The sequence below is a fragment of the Phascolarctos cinereus genome, unplaced genomic scaffold (assembly GCF_003287225.1).
Source record: "Phascolarctos cinereus isolate Bilbo 61053 unplaced genomic scaffold, phaCin_HiC Scaffold_1;HRSCAF=81, whole genome shotgun sequence".
NCBI lineage: Eukaryota > Metazoa > Chordata > Mammalia > Diprotodontia > Phascolarctidae > Phascolarctos > Phascolarctos cinereus.
In genome coordinates, this window is record NW_027555514.1 from 202995393 (window position 1) to 203020037 (window position 24645).

Sequence of the window (24645 nt, forward strand, 5' to 3'; positions counted from 1 at the left end):
TCTGGTGGCTGCAAACTACAGCTATCTAGAACTGAAACCAGGGACTCTGCTCTCTTGCAAGTGCCCACAGCCAACAGGGTCCCTTACCCTTTGTGCATTCACCAGATGCATGCTAGCTCCTTGCCCTCTGTGGTAGCCCAGCCCAGCTCTGGACAAGTCTGGTCAGCACAGCTGTGCTTGGCATCCCTTGACAGTGAAAGGTCCTTTAATCTCCTCCTACTAAAGTCAAACCCCCCAACACTGTCTGCAAAATGAAAGTTTCTAAGGCTGAGGCTGTCTCTCAACCCAGCTGCCCCTCAGAGCTTGTTGTTTGTTGATTCAGCAGAGTTGGACTGAAAGTATTTCCTCTTCACTTAGGCCCCTAGAAGTTGCATCTTTCCTGGGGTCTTCTCAAATTGTCTTAGGAGTACAACTGCTTTACCCCACATTTATTTCTGCTGCTCTGAGGCAATGTTCTGTCTTTTTTGGTGGAGGAAATCTGGAGAGCTAAAAGTTTTCTGACCTACTCCACCATCTTCCCAGAATACACTCTAAATATTAACATTTTTTCCATGTGTCTAAAATAACTCCAGTCAAGTTCTAAGGAATACTTGTTTTCTTTTATAAGGACATGCTAAGTTAAGTTCCTGTTGATCCTAGGAATATTTTTCTATACTCTATTTCATCTTTTAAAAATTAACAACTGCTGTTATATCATATCAACAAGTTTCTCTAATTTTTTGCACAAATTATATCACATTCTCTGACTATGAGTTCAGTGATATCTTATGTAAACTATGAGAATGGGAAACAAAAGACAAGTTCTGAGGCAAGTACAGAAAAATATTTTATAAATATTTATGGCATTATTTCTAATACATTTCACAATGATAAATATAAGGTCTTTAAATATAAGCCCAGGAAGGAGATTAATGACCATTTTGACCACAGCAGGTTATTGGTTAGATTGCTATGTTGAGAAAATTTTGCTGTTATTCGTCCTGCCTTCTCAAAGAGGACCAATGACATCACAAGGGTGATGTCTTGACTCGTGCATGAATTGCATATGAGCGGGGCAGAATTCATCAACCTTGCTGTCTTTCCCTCAGAGTCATCCAAATTCAGTGGCAAGACAAAGGTCAAGAAATTATTGGGGGGGGGGCAGCAGCTAGGTGGCGTAGTGAAGGACCTGAGTTCAAATCCAACCTCAGATACATAACGCTCACTAGCTGTGTGACCCTGGGCAAGTCATTTAACCCCAATCGCCTAAAAAAAAATAGAAAGAAAGAAATCATCTTGGGGCAGTCATGTTGGAGGACAACAGTTGACATGACAGTTTGGACACCCCTCTTTCCAAGTTGGAAATGCTTTTAGATTGATGATAATTTGAGGAGAGAGGCCAATTGGGGTTAAAGTGACTTGCCCAGGGTCACACACACTGCTAGTAAGAATCTGAAGCTGGACTTGAACTCAGGTCCTCCTGACTCCAGGGCTAGTGTTGCCCCAATATTGATGATAAATTGTTTCTGACAGATTTGAACCCAAAACTACAGAGTCCGGTATCAGTATAAAAATTTTTTCCTTTGAGAATACTAATAAACTAATTCAATAGGCTGTCCATTTGCTTATATATCCTAATTTATACAAAGAGCTATTTAATCTACTTTATTTCCCTGTGCCAATCACAATCAACAAGGCCAATCAATTTTGATTAATTTTGGATCTCAGTAAGAAGGAAAGGTCATGCTCTAGAGCCTAACAAGATAAATGTCATCTTCAAAAAAAAAAAGAGACCCTCAGGGGCAGCTAGGCGGTGCAGTAGACAGAGCTCTGGCCTTGGAGTCAGGAAGACCTGAATTCAAATCTGGCCTCAGACACTTGACACTAGCTGTGTGACCCTGGGCAAGTCACTTAACCCCAACTGCTTAAAAAAAAAAAAGATCCTCTCCATTCATGTTGTTCAGTTGCTTCCAACTCTTCATGACTGCAGGGAACACAGCACATCCATAGGATTTTCTTGGCAAAGATACTGGAGTAGTTTGTCATTTCTTTCTCCAGTGGATTACAACAGAGAGAGACCAACTGGCTAGCCCAGGATCACAGAGTTACTAAGTGTCCGAGGCCACATTTGAACTCAGGTCTTCCTGACTACAGGTGTAGTTTTCTATCCAATGAGTATCGTAGGTGCCATCTAGGCAAACAGAGGTTAAGTGACTTGCCCAAGATCACACAGCTAGTAAGTGTCTAAAACCAAATTTGAACTCAGATCTTCCTGACTCCAGGCTCAGTGCTCTGTACACTGAGCTATTTATATGCATTAAAAGGGAATACCATTCCCATTTGGAACTTTCCAAAAATATCCTTCATGACATTGCATAAAAACTTTAGTAAGTACATGACTCTTTGTTTGTCACATTGATTGCGGATTACAGTGAGTAATCTCCCAAGTCACCAATGATCTCCATTGCCAAATCTAATGTCAATTGCCGTCTTCAAGGGATAGTCTCTCTACTCTAGATTTTAATGACATTGTTCTATTCCTGGTTTTCTTCTTACTCATCTGAACACTTCTGCTCAGTCTCTTTTGCTGGATCCAGGTCTAGGTCACAACCACCACTGGTGGGCATTCCCCAAGGGTTAGGGTCCTCCATTCTCCTTTCTCTACACTATATTGCTTGGATCTTATGAACTCCCATAAATTTAGTTATTATTTTGACATGGATGACCCCAGATTTGTAAATCCAGCCTTAACTTCTCTTCTGAATTCCAGTCTTGCACAGTATCAACTACCTTTTGGATATTCAAACAAGATGTTCCATCTCCTTAATAGAATCATTATGTTATCTCCAAAGCCTCTCATCTGCCTGTCTTTCCTAACCAGAGACATCCACTGGAGTTGTGTTCCAGGCCCTCTTCTCTTCCACACCTATACTACACATATCAATGTCACCAGCTCCCATGAGTTTACCATCTCTGTGCTGACAATTCTCAAACCTCTCTGACTTCCAGTCTCACACCTCCAACTATTTTTCAGATATGTCAAAACTGATATCCAAAAGACACCTGAAACTCAACATGTTCAAAACTGAATTCATTATCTTTCCCCCAAAACCTTCCACATTCCTAATTTCCCTATTACTGTATCCACTGTGCCACCTAACTGCCCCTAAAGTGATTTTTTTAAAGTACAATTTGACCATGTCAGTCACTATTCAGTAAACTCCCTAATAACCTATAAAATCCTCTGGCTTTTCAAACAACTTAATCCCATTGCTGCCTTTCCAGTATTCTTATACTTCCCGCCAAAAATACTATGATCTAGCAACACTGGTCTTCTTGCTGTTCCTCACACAAGACACTCCATTTCTCCACCCCATCTCTATACACTTGAAGGAAGTTAATATTATACTCTTATACTAACAACCAATTATTAGTTTGTGATCCAGCCTTTTACCTCCCATTTTTGTCAAAACCCCACTCCACAAAAGGCCAGTCAGTCTCTTAGGGGCATAAAGAAACTAATCCACTCCTAGCCCCAAGGCATCTGTCCTTAAATAGACTGGGCTGAGCCCCACCCAATTGGAAATCTGAGTTTTGTTTATTCTATACATAGGACACAGTTTCGGTTAGATCTCAGGGGGGAGGGGGAGACTAGGGATGACCTTCAGTCCTTGCTCCCTTTCTTAAAATTTGGGGAGGCCTGAATCATTTGCTTGTCAGAGGAGGGACCAAATAATGTGCAGTCAAAAAGATATGGGGCATTTAAGATGATCCAAGACCCTGAGTCTTTGTCTTTGGTTACTGGGAGAAATCATTGACCATCAATTTATTGATTACTGGCTAGTCTAGTTAATAGATTATTTATATTTTGGTTACTTATACATTAATTAATTATACTCAGTAACTCTGTCTCTCAGAATTTTATTCAAGACACCTAGCTGTCCCCCATACTAGAATCATCTCTCTCTTTACTTACCTCTGCCTCCTGACTTCCCCAGATTACTTGAAGATTCAACTAAAATCCTAATTTCCACAAGAAATGTTTCCCAATTTCCCCTCCTGTCACCCTCCCTGCCCCTACCCAGTACCTTCCCTTTCAGTCTACCTTCCATTTGCACCTGTGCTATTTCTCCCATTAGAAAGTGAGCTCTCTGAGGGCAGTTACTGTGTTCTTACCTTTCTTGGTATCCCAGTGAAGTACAAAGTAAGCACTTAATAAGTGTTTGTTGACAAACTACAAAATATATTTTTGACATAAAAAAATAAAGACCATGCCAATATAACAAAAATAATAAAACAACTTAATTTATTTATTCAGTGTCATGTCCATCGGTCAAGAATTAAATTATTGAATGAGACAAAATAAAAAACAAAATGCATCTGAAGAAATCAAAATGGCAAGAATTTCAAAGGAAATAATGAAAAAAAAACTACTGGGATAAGGACTTAATATTAGACAAAACCCTTCAGGATGTGAGAGATGGCCTAAAGTGCAGTTCCCTCAGGCCTGAGTTTCATTCTTCTAGAAAACCCTGAGTTAAGCTTCCCTTTCTCCAAATCTACCTCAGCACAGGCAACTCCTGGTGGCTTCTGCTTCCTGGTACATGCATACATCTAGCTCCCAAATGTGGGTATGTTTGCTTCTATTGGGTATTAGTTGCTGCATTTAGATTGTATGCCTTGAGTACCCAGCCAATGGGGAAAAGACGTAAGAGAGTGGGAGGGGGCACACATTAGGGCTATAAAACTCTGCTTCTCACAGCCAGTGGGCGCACTCCCTGGCTGCCGCCGCTTGAGCAACAGGGATTGTGTCCTTTCTCCTGAGAAAGAATAAAGACATTTCTGATCTCTGATTCAGACTCTAAATTCTTGATTTCAGTGGTCATCATCCCACACAGTTTTGGGGTCTTGCCCCAGGATCCCCCCCCCCCCGGAAGCGGAGGGGGTCTTCGACTGAACGGCAGGACATCCCGCCGAAGTCTTAGCCGTGGTCCTCAGTGGGGTGTGGGAGTGACTCTCCTCTGATGGGAGAAGGCCCAAAAGGAGGCTGAAGCAGAGAACAGAAAACGACCTAAGGGGACAGGAACCACTCACAGAACGACTGGTCACATAAGTCTGTGCACAGACCCAGATAAGCCTTTGTTCTGGATTCCCGGGGGACTGGATAGGGTGGGGCATAGGCTAGTTCTGTTGAGTCTGGGGTTGAATGTTCTAAGAGATCTGAGGCAAGAAACTAAGGGCTTCTTCGAGAGGGCTAGCCTGGTTGAGTACAGATTGAGGAGCCTAAGAAACCCCAGTCAAGAAACAGAAAGCCTCCACCCAGAAATAACAATAAAGAGACATGGGAAAGTCTCAGTCAAAGTCGAGTGGCGGGAATCCCCTCCCAAAGTTACCGGAAGATAGCCCATCAGGGGCTAGACTAAGTAACTGCAGTGATTTAACAAAGATTCTTTCAGAATAAGAGGAGCTGTCTATGCTTCCTGTCATCCAGGGCACGAGAAATGGGGAGCAGGATTTGTTGCATTCTGTTTTGTGTCTCTGTGTGTGTGCTGTGGGGAGAGCAAGTTTGTGTGTACGTTGTGACTCTGTAAGGTTAAAATGCAGTCAGCAAGGGCTGTAGCTTTTCATTTTCCCCCTTCCTAACTCTAGCCTCAGACGAGAAAGAGAGAGAAAATTAAGCTTCTGGAATGAAAGAAGTATGGGTAGAGAGAAAAGCATAATCTATTTGCATGAACAGTGTGAACAGACAGTTTGAGAGTAAAAGGTTTGGAAACTTTTGGAGAATTGTTGAGGAAAAAAAAAATTCTCTCTCTTTCTCCATTCTAACTCTGGCCAAGTTTTGAATGTGGAGGGAAAGACAAGAAAGAAAAGGGGAACCTTTTCCCCTCAGATCAAAAAGAGAGGTAGCACTTAATCTCTTCTGCCTCACATAAAACAGAAAAATTTTTCGTGTACCAGAACACAACCAAAAGGCAATTAAATTCATTCTGGTAATATTTTAAATGAAATGTGATGCTCTTAATTTAATGCTTAAGTCAGAATTTATTATACTATTTGGCACTAAGGTAAATTGGGAAAATGTATGGATCTGAAATTTGTTAACTAGGTGACATTAAGCAAGTTACCTCAGTTTATCTCACATGATTGGAAGGTGCCTAACACAATGGTAGAGGGCAGACACTATAAATGTTAACTATTATTATTAGTTCCTTAATTAGATACGACCAGTATACAATGCCAATGGTGAAGAGATGCTCAATTTTGTATGTAAGAAAATTTGAAAATGCATTCAACAAAATTGGAGTCACCTGACTGAAGAAAGGAATCATTGCTCAAAGTTCTCTACTTTCCTGTGCCCAAGTTCCAGCCTGGTGATTAGATTCTCGTCCAGGCATGGAAAAAGGGGAATTGACTCCAGGTGCTGCTCACTAGAGATACTGCAATATAGACTAAAAAGAAAGGCTGGACTCACTATATCAGAGTGAAAAGACCTGACTACGACCTGTTTAAATTGCTGAAGCCTGAGATTTTCGGGAGGGTGGCTCCTTCTGACAAGCCTCTAAGAAGCAAGGGGACTTTTTTTTAGTTCCCTTAACGAAGTAGGAGAGAATCAGAGCAGGAATTGTTACCATGTGTCTCTTTAAGGGAATATATAAATTTGTGGAGAATATTCCTCTTTAAAGGGCTAAGAGCATTGGATTTAAAACAAAAATGTTTTTAAATGTTTATCATAAGTGATTATAAATTCAGATCTGATTGGATTTAAGTTTACTGCTTTATAAAGGAAAAAATAATAATAAAATATGTCCAAAGGGCTATAAAATCATGCATAGCCTTTGATTTAACAATACCACTACTAGGGCTATATTCCAAAAGAGATAATAAACAAAAAGGAAAAGGATTTATATGTACAAAAGTACAGCAACATCACTACTAGGTCTGTATCCAAAACAAGGTTAAAAAAAAAGGAAAAGGACCTATATGTACAAAAATATGTATAGCAGCTCTTTTCTGGGCATAAAGAATTAGAAATCGAGAGGATGACCACCAGTTGAGGAATGGATGAACAAGTTGTGGTATGTGATGATGATAGAACACTAACATACTATATAAGAAATGATGAGCAGGATGCTCTCAGAAAAACCTAGAAAAACTTACATGAGTTCATGCAAAGTGAAATGTACTGTGTACAAAGTAACAGCAATATTATAAGATGATCAGCTATGAATGAGTTAGGTATTCTCAGTGATAAAATGATCCAAGACAACTCTGAAGGACTATGATGAAAAATGCTATCCATCCCCAGAGAAAGAACTGATGGCAGCTGAACACAGATAGAGGTTAAGGAAAAATTAGGAAAAGAAATGAGAGTGATGCAAGAAAATCATGAAAAAAAGAGTCAATAGCTTGGTAAAGAAGACCTAAAAAAATTGAAGAAAAAAAAACTTTAAAAAATATAATAGACCAAATGGCAAAAAAGGTCCAAAAAGCCAATAAGGAGAAGAATGCTTTAAAAAGTAGAACTGGTCAAATGGAAAAGGAGGTCCAAAAGTTCAATTGAAAAAAAAAACAATAATTCCTCAAAAACTAGAATGGAGTAAATGGAAGCTAATGACTATGAGAAATCAAGAAATTATAAAACAAAACCAAAGAATGAAAAAATAGAAGACAATGTGAAATATCACATCAGAAAAACAACTGACCTAGAAAATAGTTCCAGGAGAGATAATTTAAAAATTATTGGACTACCTGAAAGCCATGATCAAAAAAAGAGCCTAAACAGCTTCCTTCAAGAAATTATCAACAAAAACTGCCATTCTGGAAGTATAGGGTAAAACAGAAATTGAAAGGATTTACCAGTCACTTTCTAAAAGAGATCCCAAAATGAAAACTCCCAGGAATATTACAGCCACACTCCAGAGTTCCCAGGTTAAAAAGAAAATATTCCAAGTAGCCAGAAAGAAATAATTCAAGTATTGTGGAACCACAATCAGGATAACATAAGATTTAGCAGCTTCTACATTAACGGATCAAAGGGCTAGGAATATGATATTCCAGAGGTCAAAGGAGCTAGGATTAAAACCAAGAATTATCTACCCAGCAAAACTGAATGTAATCCATGAAGACCAAAAAAAAAAATTATATTCAATGACACAAAGGAATTTAATGCATTCTTGAGAAAAGACCAGAGCCAAATAGAAAAACTGACTTTCATATAAAAGATTCAAGAGAAGCATAAGGTAAACAGGAAAGAGAAATCATAAGGGACTTATTAAAGTTGAACTGTTTGCATTCCTACATGGAAAGATGATATTTGTAACTCATTAAGCCTTTCTCAGTATTAGAGTACTTGCAGGGAATATATACAGAAAAAGAGGGCACAGGGTCAGTTGAATATGAAGGAATTACATCTAAAAATTAAAACTAAGGGATGAGAGAAGATTATACTGGAAGAAAGAGAAAGGGCAAGGTAGCATGGGATACATCAGTTAAAAGAGGCAAAAGAAAGGTTGGTAAGGGGAAGGAAGTGAGAGAGTAAGGGGGAATAAACCTTATTCTCATTGGAATTTGGCTTAAGGAGGGAATAACATGTACATTTAATTGGATATGGAAATCTATCTTACCCTACAGGAAAGTAGGAGGGGAAGGGAATAAAAGAAGAGGAGGATGATAGAAAGGAAGGCAGACTGGGGGAGGGGGTAATTAGAAGCAAACACTTTTGAGGAGAGACAGGGTGAAAAGAGAAAATAGAATAAACCTGGGGCAAAATAAGATAGAGGGAAAATAAGTCTTTCACATGACTTTTATGGAAGTGTTTTGCATGAGTACACAAGTATAAAACCCATATCAAAGTGCTTGCCTTCACAAAGAGGGTGAGTGGGGAGGGAGAAGGGAGAGAATGTGGATCTCAAAGTTTTAAAAATGAATGTTTAAAAATTGTCTTTACACGCCAAGATGGCGGAGTATGAAGAAAGTCATTCTCATTCTCCCTTACTAACCTCTGAAAGCCCAGAAAATATCATCCCAGGAAAAACCCTGGAACAGCTGAACCAGCAAAAAGACAAGGTGCAGTATTGTAGCACAGGAAGCTTGGGTGATTGATGGGAAAGGCCGCTGAACCAGCAAAAAGACAAAGTACAGCAGTACTGTAGCACAGGAAGCTTGGGTGATTGATGGGAAAGGCCCCTCTCGCTCTGGGGAAGGGGGAGCAGTACAGAATGGGAGGCATCCCAGCAAACTGGTGGAAAGACTGACCTCATCACGCCAGGGGGGGATCTTGAACCCCAGGGTGGCAGAGCAGGAAGACATCAACACCAGGACCCCCAAATGCCTCAGTATGGGCAGGGGAACTGGTGGACACCGGCTCAGAAAACCACCACATGCATTCTCTGGCAGCCAAGTCTCCTGGCACCTCAACAAAACTCTGGGACGAAATCACTATTGATTAGAGAAATGCAAATCAAAATAACTCTGAGGTACCATATCACACCTATCAGATTGGCCAACATAACAAAACAGGAAAATGATAAATGTTGAAGATGTGGGAAAATTGGAACACTAATGCATTGTTGCTAGAGTTGTGAAACGATCCAACCATTTTGGAGAGCAATTTGGAACTATGCCCAAAGAGCTACAAAAATGTGCATACTGTTTGATCCAGCAATAGCACTTCTAGGGATATATAACAAAGAGATCATACAAACGGGAAAAGGACCCACATATACAAAAATATTCATAGCAGCTCTTTCTGTGGTGGCAAAGCATTGGAAATTGAGGGGATGCCTATCTATTGGGGAATGGCTGAACAAGTTGTGGTATATGAATGTAATGGAATACTTCTGTGCTCTAAGAAATGAGAGCAAGCAGATTTCAGAAAAACCTGGAAAGACTTGCATGGACTGATGCTGAGTGAAGTGAGCAGAACCAGGAGATGTCCAGATATTTGGCCATGTGGGAAAGTCCAGAGTTTTTCCTTTCTGGGGCCCAGATCCCAATCCCATCATTCCCCCCTCAAACAAATGGGACCCAAATTCTTTTGGAGTAAAGGGCGAAGGTCTCGGCTTCTGAAATTGCTTCCTGCTGGCAAGGGGCGTAAAGCTGTCCCTCCTTCAAGAGGTTCCCAAAGAGGAGGTTGACTGGAACCCAGCACAGGCTGCATCCAGGGAACAATGTGGAGACATTGGCTGGTATTCACTGTTTGTTACCAACTGCAGGTGAATGGCCTATAGTCTGGAAGACACAAATCCCACCTCAGCAAACCAGCAACCAGGCCTTAGCCCCCAGCACAAGAAGCCCCTGTGGCCCAGAAGCAGAGATCAACTTTAAAAGCCATCCCCCCCCCCCAAAAAAAAGGCAAACAACCTGAGCAAGAAGCAACATAGAAAAACAATGACAATAGAAAAGTATCTTGGTGACAGGAAAGATCAAAACACAAATTAAGGGGAGGATAACATTGTCAATATGCCCACATCTGAAAACTCAGAAGGGAATATGAATTGGTCTCAAGCCCAAAGAGGCTTCTTAGAAGAGCTGAAAAAAGATTTTAAAAGTCAAATAAGGGCAGCTGAAGAAAAATTTAACAATTCTTTTAAAAAAAAATGGAAAAAAAGTACACTGGAGAAAACTCAGCTTAGATTCTTATAATCTAGCCAATAGCTTACCAATATTCAGACTCCTTAAGAGTCTGCCCAATATGATGGATGTTCTAATAAACCTTGTCTTTGACTGAAAGAAGGCTTGGGTCGAATCCTTTTGGGCAGCACCCGCGTCTTGTGATATTGGGGTCCCAGCACCCTGAACCCCTAAACTGTATCATTTTGGTGGCCCATATGGGGAAACTGCCTAAGCCCAAGATCTCCAGCCAAGAGTGGAAGTCGTGTAAGCCGCCCCCCTCCCCTCCTTTCTTGCTCTGCAGTTAGGGTTGCTCTCCAAGCACCAAGGCTTGGAGGTGCTTTTCTGGCAGACAGTTACGAGGCTGTCTTGCACTCGGCCTGTCACTCTCAGGCTCTCGGTCCACTGGGTTGGTTGAAGGCCATGGACCTGGGTACCTTCCACAGCATAGAGGACAAGGATGGATGCCCTATCCGGAAGCGTATGCTCAATTTTGTTAATTCCCTCAGTGCTAAGGAATTGGGGAAAACTGCAGTTGCTTTTTGGATCCCTGAGGATTACTCTTACTTTCCTCTGCACCTCTGAATCCTCCTTCATGGAGGTTACAGGGAAAGTTAGAACAGCTCAAAGTATCTTGACATATTCTGGAGGTTATGTGATTGATCATTAAGGAGTTTTGAAACACCTGTACAACCTGGTACAACCCTTCCCTTGAGTCAAAAGGGTATCTTTGTTAACCCTTCTCATGGAGAAGAGAGTTTCACCCTTCTGCCCTCACCTTCTATTCCTCCTCCCCCACCTGGGAAAGGAAGGAGGGGGGAGGGGCAGCAGCTACAGTGTGGGCCCCCCTGGCAATGGCCCTGGGCTCTGGGCAACCTTTGCCTGGAAGCATCACCCAGGTTCAGCATATCCTGCTCAAGGTAAACAAGCTAGCCTCCAAACTTGGGTAAGCACGCTCTTTTACGTTTGTATTACTAACTGTTAATGATGAGATGTTGATTCTCTGTGTAATTTCGAAGTGCATTTAACAAAAATGAAGTCACCTGATTGGTAATGGGTTTGTTTCAAGTTTCAAATTGGTGAACTTTCTTTATCAGTTATGTCAAGCAATTTTTCATAATTTGGTTACCACTAAAATAATTTAACTATTGTCATTTATTGTTTTGATGTCTAAACTAGCCAAAAAGCTTGTTTGGGTTATGTATGGCTTGCTGGGAATTTGCAAGTGTATAGAAATCTCTAATGATTGGCTTTTTACACCAGGACAAATTTAAGTTTCAGATGTAAATCCTGCAAAAGCTTTTCCTAAGCTGTGATTAGTAAAACTTGCTGTTTGAAGTAAAAGCTCATAGGATTTTATTTTGAGTTGTCTGATGGGTCTGATTATCCATTGATAATCAATAATCCATCTGAGAGAAAAGCCACAAGCTACTAAGAGAAGGTGGTACTGGTAGGAAGTTAGCATGGGAAATGCTGAGAAGACAATTTTAGCCTCAGTCTAAGATGGGATCCTCCTGGCTCAGTTTCCTCATTATATTCCTTTGAAAGGGAATGTTACCCACCTGGCTATTCTTAAGTCTGGCTATGAGGTGGAACTGATACTGCATGGTTGGAAAATTAAATTATCTGAATCCAAATAGAGCTAATGACATTTTATCTTCTCATTTGGGCCCTAAATCTAGTCGCTGCCTTATATATGGGCCCTGCAGTTTTTTCTGTCAGATTTGTGTCTTCCAGACTATAGGCCATTCACCTACAGTTGGTAACAAACAGTGAATACCAGCCAATGTCCCCACATTGTTCCCTGGATGCAGCCTGTGCTGGGTTCCAGTCAACCTCCTCTTTGGGAACCTCTTGAAGGAGGGACAGCTCTATGCCCCTTGCCAGCAGGAAGCAATTTCAGAAGCCAAGACCTTCACCCCTTACTCCAAAAGAATTTGGGTCCCATTTGTTTGAGGGGGGAATGATGGGATTGGGATCTGGGCCCCAGAAAGGAAAAACTCTGGACTTTCCCACATGGCCAAATATCTGGCTTTTGGCCTGAGGCTATAATCCCATCAATTGGCCATGCCCAATCTCTGTTGCCCTTAACCCACCCTGGCCCTCCATTGTCTTACCTCCCTGTGGGCACCCCCTAGCCACTTCCCAACCTTAATCCTATCTAGGCTCCATTCTCCCTTGGCCACCCCTGCAGTTCTATTACTTCATAGACTACTTGGCCACTCCTAGATCCCTCCCACAGTCTTTCTGTATATAAGGTCTATCTCATCTCCATTAAGATGCTTAATTCTTATAATCTAGCCACTACTTAGATTCTTAAAATCTAGCCAACAGTTTACTAATGTTCAGACTCCTTAAGAGTCTGCCCAATACGACGAATGTTCTTGTCTTTGGCTGCAAAAAAAAGAAAAAGAAAACAACTCCCTAAAAAGTAAAATGGGCCAAATGGAAAAGGAGATACAAAAGTTAACTGAAGAAAACAATTCATTAAAAATTAGAACTGGGCAGCTGGAAGCTAATAACTCTATGAGACATCAAGAATCAGTAAAACAAAATCAACAAGATAAAAAATAGAAGAAAATGTAAAATTCCTCACTGGAAAAACAACTGACCTGGAAAATAGATCCAGGAGAGATAACTTAAGAACTTTTAGTCTATCTGAAAGCCATGATGAAAAAAAGAGCCTGGACAGCATCTTTCAGGAAATCATCCTGAGGTTCACAGACCAGAGGGTAAAAATAGAATCCACTAATCACCTCTTGATAGAGATTCCAAATTGAAAATGCCAAGGAATATTGTAGCCAAATTCCAGAAATATCAGGTCAAGGAGAAAATTCTGAAAGCAGCCAGAAAGAAGCAATTCAAATATTGTGTAACCACAGTCAGGATGACACAGGACCTTTCAGCTTCTACATTAAAACATCTGAGGGCTTGGAATATGATATTTCGTAAGGCAAAGGAGCTTAGATCACAACCAAGGATCAACTATCCAGCAAAACTGAGCATATCTTTCAGGGGAGGAGATGAACATTCAATGATATAGATGACTTTCATACTTTTCTGATGAAAAGACCAGAACTCAATGAAAAATTTGATCTTCAAATATAAGACTCAAGAGAAGCATAAAAAGGTAAATGAGAAAGGGGAAAAAACAATAACATGTTATTCAATAAAGGTAAACTACATGGGAAGATGATACTTATAACTCCTGAGAATTGTATCTTTATTACGACATTTAGAAGAGATATATATATAGACAGAGGGGATGGGTTTAAACTAACTTCGATGTGATGATAAATGGTGAAATGAAATGGTGAAAATGAATTGTAATGGGAGAAGAGGAAAGGAGGAAGCAGAAAAGGGTAAATTACATCACATGAAGAGACATAAAGACATATTACAGTATGGGGAAAGAAGGGAGGAAGATGAGCATTGTTTGAACTTTACTCTCATCAGATTTGGTTCAGGTATAGAAATTTAATTTGCCATAGAGGCAGTAGGAGAGGAAAGGGGAAAGAAAAGGGATGAGGGGATAAAAAGGATGAAAAAAGTAGTAATGGAAAAGGGAAAGAAAAGGGAGGGGGCTGATAGAAAGGAGGAGGGAAAGGGAGAAAAGGAGAAAGAAAAGCATAAACAGGGGAATGGAGAACAGAATGGAGAGAAAGACACAGATAGTAATCAAAACTGTGAATGTAAATGGGATGAAACTCTTTCATAAAACAGAAGTGAACAGCAGAATGGATAGAACGTATTAAAAACCATAATCCTACAATATGTTGTTTACAGGAAATATATTTGAAACAGAGGGGACACACAGGGTAAAGGTAAAAGGCTGAAGGAGAATATATTATGCTTCAGCTGATGTAAAAAAAGCAGGGTTAGCAATTCTGATCTCAGACAAAACAAAAGCAAAAACAGATTTTATTAAAAGAAATAAGGAAGAAAACTACATCCTATTAAAAGGCATCACAGACAATGAAGTAATGTCATTACTAAACATATGCACCAAGTGGTATAGCATCCAAATTCTTAGAGGTGGGGCAGCTAGGTGGCACAGTGGATAGAGCACCGGCCCTGAAGTCAGGAGGACCTGAGTTCAAATACGGCCTCAGACACATAACACTTACTAGCTGTGTGACTCCGGGCAAGTTACTTCACCCCACTGCCTCGCTAAAATAAAATAATATAACATAACATAAAATAAATAAAATAAAATAAAATAAAATAAAATACTTCATGAGAAATACAACTTTATGGACAATGGGGAAGAGGTCACGGAATGGACACGACAGCATTTTAGCATGGAATCCAGTAAAGGGAACTGATCTTTTTACAGGATACAGAAATATGGGCTAACTGGGAGATTAATCACACACTACCCAGTTGAGAAATACAGATGCAAAGCAGACTAAAAGGAGCAACCTCACACACTGAGGAAGAAGCAAAACCAGAAACAAGCAGCAGCAGTGTGGCTTTGACTCTTTGTCTGCAAAATGTCAGGTACAGACCCCAGCAATAAATTAATTAGGGCAAGTCTAGATCCTTAGATTAAAAGGAACCTGCACGTCTGTTACTGGACAAGTAAAGCTTCGGAGCTGGTGAATAACGGCAAAGTTCAGGAGCAAACTACTGAAATGCCAACTAAGGACACTGCAACAAGTATACTGCTTAGACCAAAAGCCAGGTCAGGACTAGCCATCAGACTATGGTAGGGATCAGAAAACTTTGGCAAGACTGAGGGATTGTTTGATCCCAAGTCCTAACTGTCCTTGAGATCCTGTAACAAAATAGGATAAAAACATTATCCCAAAAAAAGGAGCAGCAGGACACAAAAGGATAAAAGGTCAGCCCAGATATGCCCACCAGAAATGCAAAGAGTTGTCCTAACATGAATTTATTCAAGAAGCAAGGTCAAAGAACTAGCAAAAAAAATTTTTTACGTGTTCTCCTGGTGACAGGGATGCTCAAGACATAAACTCAAAGAAAGAGAACTGATACAAAATATGTACAAGTAAATAATTAAATTAAAAAACACACCTCAGGTACAAGCTCAACTAGAATTTCTGGAAGAAATTTAAAAGTTAAAAGAAAGTAAGTTTAAAAATTAATTTAGACATCAAATTTCAAGAAATGTAAGAGAAAACTGCTGGGACTGCTTAAACCAAAAAAAGAAAAATGAAAAGAGAAGAATTCACTGATCACTGATTGAAATACTGAAACAAAAATTCCCAAGAATCTTATAGCCAAAATTCAGAGGTTCCAGGTAAAAGAAAAATACGGCAAACAGGCAGGGAGAAAAATTTAAGTGCTGAGGAGCCACAGTCAGGATCACAAATGATTTAGAAGGCACAATTATAAAGATGAGATAACTTGGATACAATATTTCAAAAGGCAAAACATACAGATATACAACCAAAAATAACTTACACAGAAAAACTGAATATAATAAATACTACATGGGGTAAAAAATGAACCATTCTGAGCCTTTCTGATGAAAAAAACAGAGCTAAGAAGAAACTATAAAATGAAAAACTGGACAGAACAGAAACAAGAGAATCAATGAGCAAGTCATCATACAATTCTAATTAAGATTAAACATTCAAATTCTAACATGGGGAAATGAAACATGTCCTATCAGAACTATATTGTCATGGGAGCTAATAAAGGAAATCTGACAAGACAGATGTCCTAGTTGTGGATCTATTCTGCTTTAATAATCTTAAAGCATGGAAAATATGGGTAAAAGGAAGAATAGTGAACACTATCTCACATAATCAAGACTTACAAGTAGAAGATTATATAAACAAGGCAGAAGGGACAGGAGTAATAACTGACACTGCAAACTTCTTTCTCATCTAATCTTATCAACAGAGAAAAATACACACAAATATACACAGCACCGCATTTCTGCATTTTAAGGAAACAGCAGTAAAAGGGTAGAAGGAGAGGAGAAAAAAGTGAGAGAATAGATGAACGGAATTTTTTTTTGGGGGGGGAGACTCCCAAGAAGGTAAATCTCAAAGAGGGGTTTAAAAGAAGAAGGAAAGACATTACAGGAACCTGCAATTCAGCACTAGTCAAGGAAAAGAGAAGGGGACAAGAAAACAGAAGCAGACTGCAACAAACCTAGGCCATTGGTGATAAGCATATTCCTTCTCTCTTACCATCTTTTTCTTCAGGAATGGGGTAGTGTGGGGAAAAAATAGAAAGAAAGGTTAAAGAGAAACAGACGGAGGGGAAAACACAATTAACAATAATAACTGTGAATATGAATGGAATGAACTCACTCATAAAAGAGAAAAGAGCAAAAAAGATTAGAAAAGAGAATCTAATAATATGTCGATCATAAGAAATACATCAGAAACATAAACACTCCCATAGAACTAGAAGAAGTAGCTAGAGCACAATATATCAAGGTTCAATTGAAACAAAAAAGGTAGAGGTAACTATTATGATTTAAGACAAGGCAACAGCAAAATTAGAACAAATTAAAAGAAAAAGAACTAAATTCTGCTGAAAGGTACCATAGACAGTGAATTAATGTCAACGCTAAACACATATGCGCCAAATGGAATAGCATTTAAATTAGTAGAGGAAAAGGTTAAAGAGGTACGAGGAGAAACAGATAGTAACAGTGGTTGTTGTCCTTCACTCTTTAAGAGGACCAAAATGACATCACTCTGTACACCAGGCACAGTGTGTCCGACTGTGGATAATCAGATCAACATGAGCTCAGGAGGCTCTACCACAGGTCAGACACAAATAATCCATAAGAACATTTGGAATGAACATGTCTCAAAATTTGCACATCTCATATTCCTTTTGAGCTACTGCAATTCTGCTTTGCACACAGAGTACAACACCACCTTTGATGTGGGCATGCCATGCTGCGTAATTCAGTATCAGTGTCTACCATATCTCATAATCGATTCCAAAGTTCTTCAGAGACACCTTAAGGGTAATTTTCTATCTCTTCTTCTCACCTCCATGTGAGTGCTTACATTCTGTGAGTTCTCCATAAAATAGTCTTTCAGACATTTGGCATTCAAATAAAGTGGCCAGTCCATCTGAGTTGTGTTCTCTATAGCAGAATTTGAATGTTTGGCAATTTAGTTTAAGAAAGGACTTCAGTGTCCAACACCTTATTTGCCAAGTGATCTTCAGAATCTTCCTAAGACAATCCAAATGAGAACAATTCAGTTTCCTGGCATGGCACTGGTAGACTCTCGAAGTTTCACAGGCATACAACAATGAGGTCAACATAACATCTCTGAGGGCAGCTAGGTGGCACAGTGGATAGAGCACTGGTCCTGAAGTCAGAAGGACCTGAGTTCAAATCCAGCCTCACACCAAACTTTGACACTTACTAGCTGTGTGACCCTGGGCAAGTCACTTAATCCCAATTGCCTAAAAACAAAACAAAACAAAACAAAAAAAAACCATAACATCTCTGTAGATCTTCAGTTTGGTAGGCAGTCTTACATCACTTCTCTCCCACACTTTCTTTTGAATCATCCCAAACACTGAGCTAACTCTGGTAATATATCCATCAACCTCATCATCTATATGTTCAGCCCTGGAAAGTTTACTGTCAAGGTAAGTGAACTCATCCACAGCATTCAAAATTTCTCCATCTGCTATAACCAATAGTTCCAAATATGGATGGTGTGGTGCTGGCTGGGAGAGAACCTACTTTCTTGGTGTTGTTAGGCCAAATTAACACAAGCAGCAGAGAACTGACCTCAGCTTCAGAGGCTACACTGAGTGACCAATCATCTGCAAACTAAAAATTATGTACCAACTCTCCCTTCATTCTAGTTTTGGTTTGTGGCTTTTCAAGTTAAATAATTTACCAGCAGTGCAGTAGCTGACCTTGATGCCATTTTCATCTTCAATGAAAGTGTCCAACAACATTGCTGAACCCATAATGATAAAAAGTATGAGAGCAAGCACAGAACCCTACTTCATTCCACTGGTGACTGGAAAAGTATAAGAACATTGTCCATTATCCAGAACCCAAGCATGTCATCATGAAACTGACACACAATATTGATGAACTTCTCTGAGCAATCAAATTTTGCCATAATTTCCCACAAGCTTTCATGACAGACAGCATCAAATTTCATCATTAGATCAACAAACATTGTGTACAGACCTCTGTTCTGCTCCTAGCATTTTTCCTGCAGTTGTCAGGCAGCAAACACCATATCTATCATTCTTCAGCCCTTTCTGAAGCCATGCTAGCTCTCAGATAAATGACTATCTTCCAGGTGAAGAATCAGTCCATTAAGGACTCCTGTAAAAATTTTGCCAGCAATGGCTAAGAGACTCTGCTGAATAAAAGGGCCAAGGTCTCCCACTGCATCCTGGGCCATCTCCAGTCATCCTGAATGATATCTGGCCACTGGACCTAGATGGCTCTGGAGGAAAAAATTAAGTTGGTGACTTTGCACAGCTGTCCCTCACTCAAATCAAAGTCAATTGCAAGTCATGTCATCATCTCCCTGATGTCATAGTCCTCTTCGAGAATGAAGTACAAACCACACGGATCTGGGCAGGGAAGACCCTCAGACTTTCTGGCCAAAACAGAAACAATTGTTATTTACATTCATTCTGAGCCAGTCAGGACCCAAACAATGACCAAGGAGGGCTTGGTCTGGGGCCAGAGTGATTTGGGGTTAAGGCTGCTCTATAAGAGAAAAAAACAAAACAAATTTCAGAGATTAAAATTTACATTCCCTTTGGGCTGAGAATCAGTAGAAAAGGGTATGAAAAAGAGATCTAAAAACTTAAAGAAGAAAATACTCCTTGAAAACCAGAATTGGGCAAGCAAAAGCTAATAATTTTATAAGACATCAAGAAATAATAAAACAAAATCAAAAGAATGAAAAAAGAGAAGAAAATGGGAAACATCTCATTAGAAAAACTAGAGATCTGGAAACCAAATCAAGGAGAGACAATATAAGGACTGCTGGACCACCTGAAAGTTACAATCAAAAAAAGAATCTTGATACAATATTACAAGAAATTATTTAGGAAAATCGCCCTTAAGTTTTAGAACAAAAAGACTAAGTAGAAATAGAAAAAATCCACAAATCACCACCTGAAAGAGATTCCAGGAGGAAATATCATAGCCAAGTTTCAAAGCTCCTAGGTTACAGAGAAAATACTACAACAAGGAAAAAAATTTAAATATTGCAAAGCTATAATCAGGATTATCACACAAGACCTAGTAGCTTCTACATTAAAAGACAAAGGTCTTGCAACATTATATTTCAAAGAGCAAAAAAGCTGTGGTTGCCACCAAAAATAACTTACTCAGTAAAGTTGAGTATAATCCTGAACGCTTTTTTAAATGGACATGTAATGTACTGAAAGATTTTCAGGCATTATAACAAAGAGATCAAAACTCAATGGTCATATAAGATTCAGGAGAAACATAAGGTAAACATTAAAGACCAATTATAAGGCCCTCAATAAGATCAAACTGTTTACTTCTTATGTATGAAAATGTTATCAATACTCTTAAGACTGTCATCATTACTTGGGTAGTTTGAAAGAAGGGCCTGGACTGAGCTAAATATGATGGGGTGATTCTAAAAAACAAAACTGGGTAGGGAAAGGTTAAAAGGAGCAATTATCTCACATAAAAAAGGTATGAAAGGAAGAACTGATACAGAGGAAACAGGTTGGAATGGAGGGCTGGTAGTGCTGGAACCTTACTCTCATCAGAATTGGGTTAAAGAAGGAACAACATATACATATAAAAGGATATTTTTAAAAGTCTTCTGAATTTATAAAGAAATAACAGGATGCAGAGGATGACCTTGGCATTTCTGGTGTCTGACCAAGCTCTAAATGCTCCACAGCACCTGCTACAGCTGCCTTCGTGACTGTTCAAACAAACTGTTCTCATCCATCCCTTCTGCCAAGGAAAGTCTTCACATGCTTGGGATAAATATCTCCCTAAGTCACTAGAGAATTTGAGACCCCCTCTGTTAGCCTCAACCTGGTTTAGCCCATTTGCCAAAACAGTTTACCAGAATATGGCTGCTATGTATGTTATAACTTCTTGGAGCCACAGGTGAGAGTTGGAAGAATCAGGTGGACCCCGAAGCAGAAAACAGTTCTAAAAGGTCGCAGCAGCTCTCACATCAGAGGTACTAGTCTTCCCTGAGCATCCTATACCCCAGCTAGTAAAACTACAGTAGTGGAGAACTTCAACTTAACTCTCCTAAACTTCGATAAATGAAAACAAAAAAGAAACGAGAAATAAGGTAAGGTGTTGAATAGAATTTCTAAAAATGAAACACCAGAAAATTTTCAAATGTAAATGAGAAAAGTCATATTTCTCAGCTATTTATGGTACCTTTACAAAAACTGACCATGAATTAGGAAATCTTACAAACAAATGCCTAAAGCAAAAATACTAAACATCTTTTATGGACCACAATACAACAAAAATAATACTGAAAAACGTACTTACAAACAAAAATTAAAAATTATTGGAGACTAAATCCTAAAGAACGATGGGTCAAAAAAACCAATCAAACAAACAACTGATAATTTCATTAAAGATAAGCACAACAATAAGACAACATGCCAAAGTTTTAGAGATGCCATCAAAAGCGTCTTTAGGGGAAATGTGTGTATACATGTATATACATACATATACATATACGATTGTGTGCACATGTAGACATAAAACACTTTAATCAATAAAAGAGATCAGCAAATGCATACGCAACTAAATAATTAGAAAAGCTAATAAATGTTTTAAATCCCAATTAAGAACCAAATGAAAAATACTGAAAATTGGAGAATAACGAAACTGAAAACAAAACTTTAAAAAATCAATAAATAAAAGCTAGTATACTGGAAATACAACAAAAAGAATGCCAAAAACAATCACTAGGGTATGTAATTTTTTAAAAGAAGAATATCAAAATAACTATATCTAAAATAAAAAGTGAATACACAACCATTGTGGTAACAAAAATTATTAGAAACTATTTCATTATTACATCAGAAACTATTTCAATATATGAATAAAACTTATAATCTAAATGAAATACATGAATATTTTACAAAAATAAAAATACTCAAATTAACAAGAGGACTTAAATATCCTAATCTCAGAAAAATATATTGAACAATGCAAAAAAGAGTTAAAAAGGAAAAATCATTAGGAAAAGATGTAATTACAAGTAAATTCTATCAGATGTATGAAGAACCATTAATTCTAATACTATAAAAGTCTAATTTCCTTCACATAAAGCCAGCACTTCCATTTCTTGCAGACAGCTATAGTGGACACTCTTCAGCTTATCAATACCTTCCTAAAACATGAAATCTAGATATGATTGCAATATTCCAGATGTGGTCTGACCAAGACAAAGAAAAATGAGACTATCACCTCTCTAGACCTGGACTCCATTCCTTTCTTAATGTAGCTTAAGATTGAAATTGCTTTCTTGGCTGCCACACTACTTCAGATCATATGCACAGCTTTTAGTAGACTGAAAATCTCACATCTTTTTCAGGCAAAATGCTGCAGAACAACACCTACTCAATTTTATATTTGTGCAGCTGATTTCTGGAACTCAAGTGTAAGATTTTGTATTTATTTCTATTAAAATATGTCTTACTAGCCTGCATCTAATATTCTAGGCTATCAAGATATTTCTGAAGACTAGATGTTAAGTTCTAGAGTAAAATCCTGAAAGATGTTAGCTACCCATCACAGCTTTGTGACATCTGGAAATCTGATGGATATGCCATCCTATTCCATTATCCATGTCAGTGATGAAAATGTTAATCAATATAGGGCAATCACATAGCCCTAGAGCATCCTACTGGAAACCTACTTCTAAGATGATAAAAAACAAACAAAAATAAGTTAAGGACTACTCCTTTGGGCCCAGGCATTCAACTAATTCAGAATTTGCCTAATGGCACTATCATCTAACCATTTTTGTCCAAATGAATCATATCTGAAAAATATTTTGTTAAAATCTAGCTAAACTCTCCACAGTCTTCATCTGCTATGCCAGACTCACATCGTCATCATTTGCTTTACACTTTGGGTGAGACAAATGATTATTTCTCTCACATAATTAACCAATTATTAAATTAGGATGAAGGTTTTCCCTTCTTATTTCCTCATTCAGAAACCAGCCCCTGTAGGTTATTCAGTCTGTCTCTGATGGATGAGACTGCCCAAATCCAAAGGCCACATGCTTTTCGATCTTTCATGGGACCCCCAACAAGAAGACCTTACAAAGAGAAACTTATCTAAGGAGAAGTCTTAGCCCACCATCATCCATTGTTCATGAACTGGGTAGACATGGATACCTTCATCCAGATAGGCCAGGAGGCAGCTGAGCCTCATCATGTCCTCAGCAGGAAGAGCTGAAAGGTCTTCGGCCACCTCCTTAATAGTTGCTAACCAATCATAGTTTATTTCCACCCTCAGGTACGAGCCATTTTCCAAAGGCATTCAGTGTTCCCCAAGGTTCATCTTTGATTTCCGAGAGTGACACTGATGTTATTTTATTAAATATTTGCTAGCCATAATTAATAAATTGATTATTAGTTAGCCAGAAAATCTGTATCTCGGAAAATTTCATTTGTCACACTGGGCAAGATATAACCTCTCCAAATGTCAGTTTTCTACTCTGTAAAATGGAAATAGTAGCACTTACAAAACCTGTCTCACAGCACAACTATGATGAAAACACTTTGGAAACTCTGAAGGATTATGCAAACATAATTCATTGATGCTATCACTAGTCCTCACATTCACACTATATGAAAGCCATCTATGCTTTATGTCTGATTGCCTTATTTCCAATGGAAAAGTAAGCAAATAATACCTATAATCCTACCAGTATTTTAAGAGAGTTTTTTAATCCTATGGAATTTACTACTCTGTTTTCTTTGAAAAGTAAAGTAATAATTTTAATGATAATCTATTAAAAACTCCAAAAGTCATTTTGTGGTGTTCTATTTATAAAAGCAACTAACCTCAGGATGACTTCTAGGAGGTAAGCGTTCTCTTGGAAGTCTGTCATACTCATAGCGTCCTTCAGACCAAATATCATCTCTTCTATATGCCACTAAGGAATAAAAAAGAAAAAAAGAACCACTTTTTTTTATATTTGTATACTTACCAGGATAAACTACTTAATAAACTCCTCAGCCTAGCAGTCAAAGCCCTCTACCTTTCCAATTTTTATACAACCCCTTTAAACACTTGATGACTCAGCCAAATTGGACAACTCAACCACACTCCTGTATAATCCTAAACCACCTTTGTAAGTGTGCTTACCCATGAAATGTTCTTCATTCACCCATCTGACTGCTTGAGTCCTCCCCAACTTTCAAGTTTCAGATACAGTTACCACTTGCCATAAAACTTTCCTTGATGCTCTCAAACTGATATAATCCACAAGCCTTGCACAAACCAATGTATAATCACATTTTGTTCTACATTACAATTATTTGCATATTTGCCTTCTTTTCCTTGCTAGATTGTTAACTTTAGGGTGGCAGTTAGTCATTCATTTATCCCCTCCTTATTCTCCCACCCCCGCCCAGCCAGTACAGAACCTTACAAAGGGTATATGTTTTTACACTGTATTTACTGGAACAGAGGCCATGCTTCCACCTCCCCCCGCAAAAATGTGGTTTGAATAAAGAAAACTTAAGTGAAGTCTATAATCAATGTGATTTATTAATGTATGTCTATATAAATATAAGTATTTTTGTTTTCCAAGAGATATTGTTTTAAGGGTATGAGGGATATTGGGTGAAAAGTATATATCTGATCTAAAATAGAAAAATAGAGTGGTCTAAATAGAGTGAATCTCTGAAAGTAAAGTGAGTTTCTCTAATACAAAGATCAGTCAGTTTCCCTTCTCCATTCAAAAATTCTGGAGAAAATTTAAACTTCAAAAATAGCTTTGGTTTTTTTTGAAGTGGGAAGATTATGAAAACATTTATGCTAAAACTTTTTTAAGTAAACATCAATAAAAGTTAAAATAAGCCTATGTT

The 24645-nt window shown here is 38.6% G+C and overlaps 1 protein-coding gene across 1 annotated transcript in view; it reads right to left on the minus strand.

Moving 5' to 3' along the window:
* PPHLN1 (periphilin 1) overlaps positions 1-24645 on the minus strand; it is a 153108-nt gene that overhangs the window by 118406 nt on the left and 10057 nt on the right. Inside the window, 1 exon segment of the mRNA XM_020979755.2 lies at positions 23617-23708. Coding sequence (XP_020835414.1) covers positions 23617-23708 — 92 coding nt within the window.